At 56.7% G+C, this 12,535-nt stretch overlaps 1 protein-coding gene across 2 annotated transcripts in view; it reads left to right on the top strand.

Moving 5' to 3' along the window:
* Positions 1 to 12,535, top strand: part of BOP1 (BOP1 ribosomal biogenesis factor) — a 113,982-nt gene that overhangs the window by 81,856 nt on the left and 19,591 nt on the right. For both annotated transcript variants that reach the window (XM_059868578.1, XM_059868587.1), the window contains exons 5-11: positions 437 to 554; positions 2,260 to 2,361; positions 3,247 to 3,459; positions 5,093 to 5,254; positions 5,423 to 5,503; positions 6,462 to 6,531; positions 11,057 to 11,189. In XM_059868578.1, the coding sequence (XP_059724561.1) occupies positions 437 to 554; positions 2,260 to 2,361; positions 3,247 to 3,459; positions 5,093 to 5,254; positions 5,423 to 5,503; positions 6,462 to 6,531; positions 11,057 to 11,189 (879 nt within the window). The remainder of the gene's footprint in view (positions 1 to 436; positions 555 to 2,259; positions 2,362 to 3,246; positions 3,460 to 5,092; positions 5,255 to 5,422; positions 5,504 to 6,461; positions 6,532 to 11,056; positions 11,190 to 12,535) is intronic.

The following is a 12,535-nucleotide window of genomic DNA, read 5'->3' as shown; positions in this document are numbered from 1 at the left end:
GTGTCCCCCCCCATATCCCAGTGTCCCCCCCATATCCCGGTGTCCATATCCCGTTGTCCCCCCCCCCATCCCAATGTCCCCCCCATATCCCGATGTCCCCCCCATCCCTGTGTCCATATCCCGGTGTCCCCCCCATCCTGGTGTCCCCCCCATATCCCGATGTCCCCCATATCCCGATGTCCCCCCCATATCCCGATGTCCCCCCCCTATCCCAGTGTCCATATCCCGATGTCCCCTCCATCTCAGTGTCCATATCCCGGTGTCCCCCCCCCCCATATCCCGGTGTCCCCTCCCATCCCGGTGTCCCCCATCCCTGTGTCCCCCCCCATCCCTGTGTCCCCCCCATATCCCGATGTCCCCCCCCATATCCCGGTGTCCCCCCCCGTATCCCGGTGTCCCCCGTGCCACGCGGGTGTGTCCGTCCGTCTGTCGGCAGGCGCACGGTGCAGGACAGACAGACGGGGGCGGCGCTGGCTCTGTCGGAGGAGCAGCTGGAGCTGGTGCAGCGCCTGCAGCGGGGGCACTTCGGGGACCTCAACTTCGACCCCTACGAGGTCAGTCGGACACGTTCCCAACCCCGGGAATGCGGGACGGGAGCCACAGGGAGGGAATTCCCACTGGGAATGGGGCGGAATTCCTGCCTGGAATGGCCATGGGGAGGCCCCAGGGATGGAATTTCCACAGGGAATGGGATGGAATTCCCACCTGAAATACTGAAAGGAGAGGTCCCAGGGATGGAATTCCCACTGTGAATGGGGCGGAATTCCTGCCTGGAATGCTGAAAGGAGAGGCCCCAGGGATGGAATTCCCATTGGGAATGGGGTGGAATTCCTGCCTGGAATAGCCATGAAGGCCCCAGGGATGGAATTCTCAAAGGGAATGGTGTGGAATTCCTGCCTGGAATGTCCATGGGGAGGCCCCAGGGATGGAATTCCCACTGGGAATGGGGTGGAATTCCTGCCTGGAATAGCCATGGAGGTCCCCAGGGATGGAATTCCCATTGGGAATGGGGTGGAATTCTTGCCTGGAAAAACCATGGGGAGGCCTCAGGGATGGAATTCCCACAGGGAATGCTGAAAGGAAAGGCTCCAGGGCTGGAATTCCCACTGGGAATGGGGCAGAATTCCCACCTGGAATGTCAGTGGGGAGACCACAAGGATGGAATTCCCATTGGGAATGGGGTGGAATTCCTGCCTGAAATAGCCATGAAGGCCCCAGGGATGGAATTCTCAAAGGGAATGGTGTGGAATTCCTGCCTGGAATGTCCATGGGGAGACCCCAGGGATGGAATTCCCACTGGGAATGGGGTGAAATTCCTCCAGGAATGTCCATGGGGAGACCCCATTGATGGAATTCCCACTGGGAATGGGGCGGAATTCCCACCTGGAATGCCCACAGGGAGGCCCCAAGGATGGAATTCCCATTGGGAGTGGGGCAGAATTCCCGCCTGGAATGCCCACGGGGAGGCCCCAGGGATGGAATTCCCATTGGGAATGGGGTGGAATTCCCAGCTGGAATACCCCTGGAGGCCCCAGGGATAGAATTCCCGCCGGGAATGCTGAAGGGGAAGGCCTCAAGGGTGAAATTCCCACTGGGAATGCTCAAAGGGGAGGCCCCAAGGGTGGAATTCCCATTGGGAATGTGGGAGGAGAGACCCCATTGATGGAATTCCCATTGGGAATGCTGAAAGGGGAGGCCCCATTGATGGAATTCCCACCGGGAATGTGGGAGGGGAGGCCCCATTGATGAAATTCCCACCGGGAATGCTGAAAGGGGAGATCCCAGGGATGGAATTCCCACTGGGAATGCTAAAAGGGGAGATCCCAGGGATGGAATTCCTGCTGGGAATGCTGAAAGGGGAGATCCCATTGATGGAATTCCCACTGGGAATGCTGAAAGGGGAGATCCCGGGGATGGAATTCCTGGTGGGAATGTGGGAGGGGAGGCCCCAGGGCTGGAATTCCTGCTGGGAATGCTGAAAGGGGAGATCCCGGGGCTGGAATTCCCACCGGGAATGTGGGAGGGGAGACCCCATTGATGGAATTCCCACTGGGAATGCTGAAAGGGGAGGCCCCATTGATGGAATTCCCGCCGGGAATGCTGAAAGGGGAGGTCCCAGGGGTGGAATTCCTGTTGGGAATGCTGAAAGGGGAGGCCCCAGTGCTGGAATTCCTGCCGGGAATGCTGAAAGGGGAGGCCCCAGGGCTGGAATTCCCGCCGGGAATGCGGGCTGGGGGCTGATCATTCCCGTTTTTCCAGCCGTCCGTGGATTTCTTCAGCCACGAGGTGCGGATCCACCCGGTGACCAACCGGCCCGCCGACAAACGGAGCTTCATCCCTTCCCTGGTGGAGAAGGAAAAGGTGGGAGAGCCCGGAATTCCGGGGGCAGGTCCGCGTCGGAAAGATGGGGAGGGACAGGGTGGGAAAGATGAGGAGGGCGGGAAAGATCCAGGTGGGATGGGGAGGGTGGGAAGATCCAGGTGGGATCGGGAGGCTGGGAAGATCCAGGTGGGGTCAGGAGGCTGGGAAGATCCAGGTGGGGTCAGGAGGCTGGGAAGATCCAGGTGGGATCGGGAGGTTGGGAAGATCCAGGTGGGATCGGGAGGTTGGGAAGATCCAGGTGGGACCAGGAGGGTGGGAAGATCCCAGTGGGATGGGGAGAGTGGGAAGATCCAGGTGGGATCAGGAGGTTGGGAAGATCCAGGTGGGATCAGGAGATTGGGAAGATCCAGGTGGAATCCAGAGGTTGGGAAGATCCAGGTGGGACCAGGAGATTGGGAAGATCCAGGTGGGATCGGGAGGTTGGGAAAGATCCAGGTGGGATCGGGAGGGTGGGAAAATCCAGGTGGAATCCGGACGTTGGGAAGATCCAGGTGGGATGGGGAGGGTGGGACGATCCAGGTGGGATCAGGAGGCTGGGAAGATCCAGGTGGGATCGGGAGGTTGGAAAGATCCAGGTGGGATCAGTAGGATCTGTGGAAAGCTGAGAAGGATGGAAAGATCCAGATGGGATGAGGAGATTGGAAAGATCCAATGGGATCAGGAGGATCCATGGAAAGCTGAGAAGGATGGAAAGATCCAGATGGGATGAGATTGGAAAGATCCAGGTGGGATGGGGAGGATGGAAAGATCGAGGTGGGGTCAGGAGGATCCATGGAAAGCTGAAGAGGCTGGAAAGATCCAGATGGGATGAGGAGGATGGAAAACCCCTCCCGGCCCTCCCCAAATCCCGGGAATGCTGCGCAGGTCTCCAAGCTGGTGCACGCCATCAAGATGGGCTGGATCCAGCCGCGGAAGCCCAGGGAGAGCGCTCCCACCTTCTACGACCTGTGGGCGCGGGAGGATCCCGGCTCGGTGCTGGGCCGGCACAAGATGCACGTCCCCGCGCCCAAGCTGCCGCTGCCGGGCCACGCCGAGTCCTACAACCCGCCCCCGGAATTCCTGCTCAGCCCCGAGGAGGTGGGAATGCCGGGAATGCCGGCGATCTGCTCCCCGTGGAGGAGGAGATCGGGGAGTTGGTGGCGGTGTTGGATCCCGGGGATGAGTTTTGGGAATTGTCGCCGGCCGCGGAATGGGATCAGCTGGGAATTCCCGCCCAAAGGATTCCAGGATCCTGTGGAATGGAGGGAGATTTGGGGTCACTCCCCAGGGAGTGGGGTGTCCCTGGAAAAATGGGAATGGCCCTGGAGTGGGATTTGGATACGGAGGGGAGGGATGGGGGAGAAGGGGGCAGGGAAATCCCAGTGGGAAAAGCTCCAGTGGGATGAGGAGGGAGAGGCTGAGGAGGGTGGGAATATCCCAGTGGGATGAGGGTGGGAAGATCCCAGTGGGATCAGGGTGCAAATATCCCAGTGGGATGAGGGTGGGAATATCCCAGTGGGATGAGGAGTGTGGGAAAGCTCCAGTGGGATGAGGAGGCAAAGATCCCAATGGGATAAAGAGGCTGGAAAATCCTGGCCAAGGAGCTGCCAGTGGGAGCGACCCGGACCCTTGGGAACGGCTCTTCCCAAGCCCAGGGTGTCCCATCCCGTCCCATCCCGTCCCATCCCGTCCCATCCCATCCCATCCCATCACATCCCATCCCATCCCATCCCATCCCATCCCATCCCATCCCATCCCATCACATCCCATCCCATCCCGTCCCGTCCCGTCCCGTCCCGTCCCGTCCCGTCCCGTCCCGTCCCGTCCCGTCCCATCCCATCCCATCCCATCCCATCCCATCCCACCGCATCCCATCTCCCATTCCCATTCCATTCCCATTCTCAGTTGGATTCATCCCCAGCATTCCCATCCCCACTCATTCTCATCCCATTCCCAACCCCATTCCCATCATTTCCATTTTTCCCATCCCCATTATCCCATTCCCATTATCCCATTCCCATTCCCAACCCCATCATTTCCAATTTTCCCATCCCATTTCCCATCCCCATCCTATTCTCATCCCCATTCCCATCCCCATTCCCATCCCTATCCCCATCCCCATCCCCATCCCCATTATTCCCATTCCCCATCCCCATTCCCCATTCCCCATTATTCCCATTCCCCATTCCCCATTCCCATCCCCATCCCAATTCCAATTCCCATCCCCATTCCCATTATCCCATTCCCATCCCCAATTCCATTATCCCATCCCCATCCCCATTCCCCATTATTCCCATTCCCCATTCCCATCCCCATCCCCATTATTCCCATCCCCATTCCCCATCCCCATTCCCATCCCCATTATTCCCATCCCCATTCCCATCCCCATTATTCCCATCCCCATTCCCATCCCCATCCCCATTCTGATCCCCATCCCCATCTTTCCCATTCCCCATCCCCCATTATTCCCATTCCCCATTCCCATTCCCCATCTTCCCCCTTCCCATCCCCATTCCCATCCGCATTCCCATCCCCATTCCCATCCCCATTCCCATCCCCATTATTCCCATTCCCCATTCCCATCCCCATTATTCCCATCCCCATTATTCCCATCCCCATTCCCATCCCCATCCCCATTCCCATCCCAATCCCCATCTTTCCCATTCCCATCCCCCATTATTCCCATCCCCATCCCCATCCCCGCCGTTCCCAACTCCCGGAATTCCGGCAGCGGCTGGCCTGGGAGCAGCAGGACCCGGCCGAGCGGCGCCTGAGCTTCGTCCCGCGGCGCTTCCCGAGCCTGCGCGCCGTGCCCGCCTACCCGCGCTTCATCCACGAGCGCTTCGAGCGCTGCCTCGACCTCTACCTCTGCCCCCGCCAGCGCAGGATGAGGGTGCGCATCCCCAACCCCGCCAGAAAACGGGAATGCCGCGCCCGGAACGCCGGCCTGGCCTTCCCACCCCTCCCGGGAATTCCCGGCCGGAGCCCGGGGGGGTTTCCCCGGGCAGCTCCGGAGGGTTGGGAGCGGCTGGGATCGATCTGGGTGCTGTCTGTCCCGCAGGTCAACGTGGATCCCGAGGATCTCATTCCCAAACTTCCCAGGCCCAGGGATCTGCAGCCCTTCCCCACCACGCAGGCCCTGGTGAGGGAATGTCGGGAATGTTCCCCTGGAATTTGGTGGGATTCTGGGATTTGGGGTCTCGGGAAGCAGGGTAGGGACTGAGGCCGGAGATTCCCGGGAGAAGCTGGGAAAAGGGGCTGATCCCAGCTGGAATTCCTGTGGGGATTTCCTGGAAAATGAGGCTGGGGAATCCCCCTTTCCTGGGATTTTTGGGAATGGAGCTGGAGAACTTCCCAGGAATGGCTGAGGGAGCTGTTGGGGCTCATCCCGGAGAAAACCAGGATTGAGGGGATCCAGGGGGATCCAGGGCGGGATCTGCTCCCAGGGAACAGGGACAGGACCCGGGGAATGGCCTCAGGTTGGGATTTTTGGGAATATTCCCGTGGAATTTAGTGGAATTGCGGGATCTGAGGTCTGAGGAAGCAGGGCAGGGACTGAGGCCGAGGATTCCCGGGAGAAGGTGGGAAAAGGGGCCGATCCCAGCTGGAATTCCTGCGGCTCCGGGAAATGATCCTGGGGATCCCTGGAAAACAGGGCTGGGGAGGATCCCCTTGCTGGGAAAGTTCTGGAAAATTGTCCCGGATTCCTGGGAATGGCTCCGGAAATCTTCCCAGGAGTGGCTCAGGGAGAAAACCAGGATTGAAGGGATCCAGGGTGGGATCTGCTCCCAGGGAACAGGGACAGGACCCTGGGAATGACCTCGGGTTGGGATTTTTGGGAATATTCCCCTGGAATTTAGTGGAATTCCAGACTGGAGTTCCCATTCCCGGGATTTCCCGTGGATGTAGGATGGGGTGGCCTTGGCCGTGCTCCCTCCAAATCCCAAATTCCTCCTCCCTTCCCAAAATCCCAAATTCCTTCTCCCTTCCCAAAATCCCAAATTCCTCCTCCCTTCCCGAGAATTCCGGAGCAGCTCCCAGAGGCTCTCAGGGAGCTCCTGGGATTTGGGATTCTCCCTCATTCCCGTTTTTTTTCCCAGATTTACCGCGGCCATTCCAGCCTGGTGCGGACCCTGAGCGTCTCCCCCAGCGGGCAGTGGTTGGTGTCAGGTACGGATCCGCCCCTGGATCGGGAATTCCCGGGATAAATCCCACGGATCCACAGCCCGGATCCACCCGGAGCTGCTCCAGGGCCAGGGCTGGGATCGGGGCCATTCCCATTATCCCAATATCCCATTCCTGATCTCAATCCCAATCCCATTCCCGTTATCACATTCCCATTCCCAATCCCATTATCCCAGTATCTCATTCCTAATCTCAATCCCTATCCCATTCCCAATCCCATTATCCCAGTCCCATTCCCATTATCCCATTCCCAATCCCATTATCCCAATATCTCATTGCTAATCTCAATCCCAGTCCCATTCCCAATCCCATTCCCAATCCCATTATCCCAGTCCCATTCCCATTATCCCAATATCCCATTCCTGATCTCAATCCCGATCCCAATCCCATTATCCCAATATCTCATTCCTAATCTCAATCCCTATCCCATTCCCAATCCCATTATCCCATCCCCATTCCCATTATCCCAATATCTCATTGCTAATCTCAATCCCAGTCCCATTCCCAATCCCATTCCCAATCCCATTATCCCAGTCCCATCCCCATTATCCCAATCCCATTATCCCATTCCCATTATCCCAATATCTCATTCCTAATCTCAGTCCCATTCCCAATCCCATTATCCCATTCCCATTATCCCAATATCTCATTCCTAATCTCAATCCCTATCCCATTCCCAATCCCATTATCCCATCCCCATTCCCATTATCCCAGTATCTCATAGCTAATCTCAATCCCAGCCCCATTCCCAATCCCATTCCCAATCCCATTATCCCATTCCCAATCCCATTATCCCATTCCCATTATCCCAATATCTCATTGCTAATCTCAATCCCAATCCCATTCCCGCTATCCCATTATCCCATTGCCATTACCCCATTCCCATCCCATTCCCATTTCGTTCCCATTACCCCATTCCCATTATCTCATTCCCATGCCTACTCCCAATCCCATCCCCATTCCCCAGAATCCCATCCCCATCCCATTATCCCATTATCCCATCCCCATTCCCTTTATCCCATTATCCCATCCCCATTATTCCATTCCCAATATCCCATTCCCATTATCCCATTATCCCATCCCAAACCCCATTCCCATTATCCCATTATCCCATCCCAATCCCCATTCCCATTATCCCATTATCCCATTATCCCATTATCCCATCCCATTATCCCATCCCAAACCCCAATCCCATTATCCCATTATCCCATCCCAATCCCCATCCCCATTATCCCATTATCCCATTATCCCATCCCAAACCCCATTCCCATTCCCTCATTATCCCATTATCCCATCCCAATTATCCCATTATCCCATCCCCATTCCCATTATCCCATTATCCCATCCCCATTATCCCATTATCCCATCCCCATTCCCATTATCCCATTATCCCATCCCATTATCCCATCCCAAACCCCATTCCCATTCCCTCATTATCCCATTATCCCATCCCAATTATCCCATTATCCCATCCCCATTCCCATTATCCCATTATCCAATCCCCATTATCCCATTATCCCATCCCAATTCCCATCCCCATTCCCATTATCCCATTATCCCATTATCCCATCCCAATCCCCATTCCCATTATCCCATTATCCCGTTCCCATTATCCCATTCCCATCATCCCGTTATCCCAATATCCCGCGGTTATCCCATCGTTATCCCGCGGTTACCCCATCGTTATCCCGCTGTTACCCCGCAGTTATCCCATCATTACCCCGCGGTTATCCCATCGTTATCCCGCGGTTATCCCATCGTTATCCCATCGTTATCCCGCAGTTATCCCATCGTTACCCCGCAGTTATCCCGCAGTTATCCCGCGGTTATCCCATCGTTATCCCGCAGTTATCCCACAGTTATCCCATCGTTATCCCGCAGTTATCCCATCGTTATCCCGCGGTTATCCCGCAGTTACCCCGCAGTTATCCCATCGTTATCCCGTAGTTATCCCGCAGTTATCCCGCGGTTATCCCGCAGTTACCCCGCAGTTATCCCATCGTTATCCCGCGGTTATCCCATCGTTACCCCGCAGTTATCCCATCGTTATCTCGCGGTTATCCCGCAGTCATCCCGCTGTTATCCCGCGGTTATCCCGCGGTTATCCCGCGGTTACCCCGCAGTTATCCCTCAGTTATCCCACAGTTACCCCACAGTTACCCCGCGGTTATCCCGCAGTTATCCCGCTGTTATCCCGCAGTTATCCCACAGTTATCCCGCAGTTATCCCACTGTTATCCCACGGTTATCCCGCAGTTACCCCGCGGTTATCCCATAGTTATCCCGCAGTTATCCCGCAGTTATCCCGCAGTTATCCCGCAGTTATCCCACGGTTATCCCGCAGTTACCCCGCGGTTATCCCATAGTTATCCCACTGTTATCCCGCAGTTATCCCGCAGTTATCCCACAGTTATCCCACGGTTATCCCGCAGTTATCCCACGGTTATCCCGCAGTTATCCCATCGTTATCCCACAGTTATCCCGCAGTTATCTCACGGTTATCCCACTGTTGCCCCACGGTTATCCCGCTGCTATCCCGCAGTTATCTCGTGGTTATCCCGCGGTTATCCCGCAGTTATCCCGCAGTTATCCCGCGGTTATCCCGCAGTTATCCCGCTGTTATCCCGCAGTTATCCCGCAGTTATCCCGCAGTTATCCCGCAGTTATCCCACAGTTACCCCGCAGTTATCCCGCAGTTATCCCATCGTTATCCCGCAGTTATCCCGCTGTTATCCCGCAGTTATCCCGCGGTTATCCCGCAGTTACCCCACAGTTACCCCGCTGTTACCCCGCTGTTACCCCACAGTTATCCCATCGTTATCCCGCAGTTATCCCACAGTTACCCCGCAGTTATCCCACGGTTATCCCACAGTTATCCCATCGTTATCCCGCGGTTATCCCATCGTTATCTCACAGTTATCCCGCAGTTATCCCGCGGTTATCCCGCAGTTACCCCGCAGTTATCCCATCGTTATCCCACAGTTATCCCATCGTTATCCCGCGGTTATCCCGCGGTTATCCCGCAGTTATCCCATCGTTACCCCGCGGTTATCCCGCGGTTATCCCTTCGTTATCCTGCAGTTATCCCATCATTATCCCACAGTTATCCCATCGTTATCCCGCGGTTATCCCACGGTTATCCCATCGTTATCCTGCAGTTACCCCACAGTTACCCCGCTGTTACCCCGCAGTTATCCCGCAGTTATCCCATCGTTATCCCGCAGTTATCCCGCGGTTATCCCGCAGTTATCCCATCGTTACCCTGCAGTTATCCCATCATTATCCCGCGGTTATCCCATCGTTATCCCGCTGTTATCCCGCAGTTATCCCGCAGTTATCCCGCGGTTATCCCATCGTTATCCCGCGGTTATCCCGCGGTTATCCCATCGTTACCCCGCAGTTATCCCATCGTTATCCCACGGTTATCCCGCAGTTATCCCGCGGTTATCCCGCGGTTATCCCATCGTTACCCCGCAGTTATCCCATCGTTATCCCGCGGTTATCCCGCAGTTATCCCGCGGTTATCCCACAGTTATCCCACAGTTATCCCACAGTTATCCTGCAGTTACCCCGCAGTTACCCCGCGGTTATCCCTTGGTTATCCCATCGTTATCCCGCGGTTATCCCACTGCTATCCCGCAGTTATCCCGCAGTTATCCCGCGGTTATCCCGCAGTTATCCCACAGTTACCCCGCAGTTATCCCATCATTATCCCGCGGTTATCCCATCGTTATCCCGCAGTTATCCCATCGTTATCCCGCGGTTATCCCATCGTTACCCCGCAGTTATCCCATCATTATCCCACAGTTATCCCATCGTTATCCCGCGGTTATCCCATCGTTACCCCGCAGTTATCCCATCATTATCCCGCAGTTATCCCATCGTTATCCCGCGGTTATCCTATCGTTATCCCGCGGTTATCCCATCATTATCCCGCGGTTATCCCATCGTTATCCCGCAGTTATCCCGCTGTTATCCCATCGTTATCCCGCGGTTATCCCATCGTTACCCCGCAGTTATCCCATCAGTATCCCGCAGTTATCCCATCGTTATCCCGCGGTTATCCTATCGTTATCCCGCGGTTATCCCATCATTATCCCGCGGTTATCCCATCGTTATCCCGCAGTTATCCCGCTGTTATCCCGCGGTTATCCCATCGTTATCCCATCGTTATTCCATCGTTATCCCGCGGTTATCCCGCTGTTATCCCGCGGTTATCCCGCGGTTATCCCGCGGTTATCCCGCAGTTATCCCACAGTTACCCCGCAGTTATCCCGCAGTTATCCCATCATTATCCCGCAGTTATCCCATCGTTATCCCGCGGTTATCCCATCGTTATCCCGCGGTTATCCCATCATTATCCCGCGGTTATCCCATCGTTATCCCGCGGTTATCCCGCTGTTATCCCGCGGTTATCCCATCGTTATCCCGCGGTTATCCCATCGTTATCCCGCGGTTATCCCGCAGTTATCCCGCGGTTATCCCATCGTTATCCCGCGGTTTCCCCGCAGGCTCGGACGACGGCTCGGTGCGGTTCTGGGAGGTGAGCACGGCGCGCTGCCTGCGCACGCTGACCCTCGGCGCCGTGGTCAAGAGCGTGGCCTGGAACCCCAACCCCGCCATCTGCCTGGTGGCCGTGGCCGTGTGAGTGCCCTGGGATCAATCATTCCCAGATTTCCCAGGGATCATTCCCTGGAACCCCAACCCCTCCATCTGCCTGGTGGCCGTGGCCGTGTGAGTGCCCTGGGATCAATCATTCCCAGATTTCCCAGGGATCATTCCCTGGAACCCCAACCCCTCCATCTGCCTGGTGGCCGTGGCCGTGTGAGTGCCCTGGGATTGATCCCAGATTTCCCAGATTTCCCTGGAACCCCAACCCCAGCATCTGCCTGGTGGCCGTGGCCGTGTGAGTGCCCTGGGATCATCCCAGATTTCCCAGGGATCATTCCCTGGAACCCCAACCCCAGCATCTGCCTGGTGGCCGTGGCCGTGTGAGTGCCCTGGGATCAATCATTCCCAGATTTCCCAGATTTCCCTGGAACCCCAACCCCTCCATCTGCCTGGTGGCCGTGGCCGTGTGAGTGCCCTGGGATCAATCATTCCCAGATTTCCCAGGGATCATTCCCTGGAACCCCAACCCCTCCATCTGCCTGGTGGCCGTGGCCGTGTGAGTGCCCTGGGATCAATCATTCCCAGATTTCCCAGGGATCATTCCCTGGAACCCCAACCCCTCCATCTGCCTGGTGGCCGTGGCCGTGTGAGTGCCCTGGGATCAATCATTCCCAGATTTCCCAGATTTCCCTGGAACCCCAACCCCTCCATCTGCCTGGTGGCTGTGGCCGTGTGAGTGCCCTGGGATCAATCATTCCCAGATTTCCCAGATTTCCCTGGAACCCCAACCCCTCCATCTGCCTGGTGGCCGTGGCCGTGTGAGTGCCCTGGGATCAATCATTCCCAGATTTCCCAGGGATCATTCCCTGGAACCCCAACCCCTCCATCTGCCTGGTGGCCGTGGCCGTGTGAGTGCCCTGGGATCATCCCAGATTTCCCTGGGATCATTCCCTGGAACCCCAACCCTGCCATCTGCCTGGTGGCCGTGGCCGTGTGAGTGCCCTGGGATCAATCATTCCCAGATTTCCCAGGGATCATTCCCAGATTTCCCTGGAATCCCAACCCCTCCATCTGCCTGGTGGCCGTGGCCGTGTGAGTGCCCTGGGATTGATCCCAGATTTCCCAGATTTCCCTGGAATCCCAACCCCGCCATCTGCCTGGTGGCCGTGGCCATGTGAGTGCCCTGGGATTGATCCCAGATTTCCCTGGGATCATTCCCTGGAATCCCAACCCCGCCATCTGCCTGGTGGCCGTGGCCGTGTGAGTGCCCTGGGATCAATCATTCCCAGATTTCCCAGGGATCATTCCCAGATTTCCCTGGAACCCCAACCCCTCCATCTGCCTGGTGGCCGTGGCCGTGGCAGTGCCCTGGGATTGAT

Source organism: Haemorhous mexicanus, chromosome 1, assembly GCF_027477595.1.
Source record: "Haemorhous mexicanus isolate bHaeMex1 chromosome 1, bHaeMex1.pri, whole genome shotgun sequence".
NCBI classification, from domain to species: domain Eukaryota; kingdom Metazoa; phylum Chordata; class Aves; order Passeriformes; family Fringillidae; genus Haemorhous; species Haemorhous mexicanus.
The sequence above is the reverse complement of the archived record's forward strand: the minus strand, read 5'-3'. Positions and strand labels throughout refer to the sequence as shown.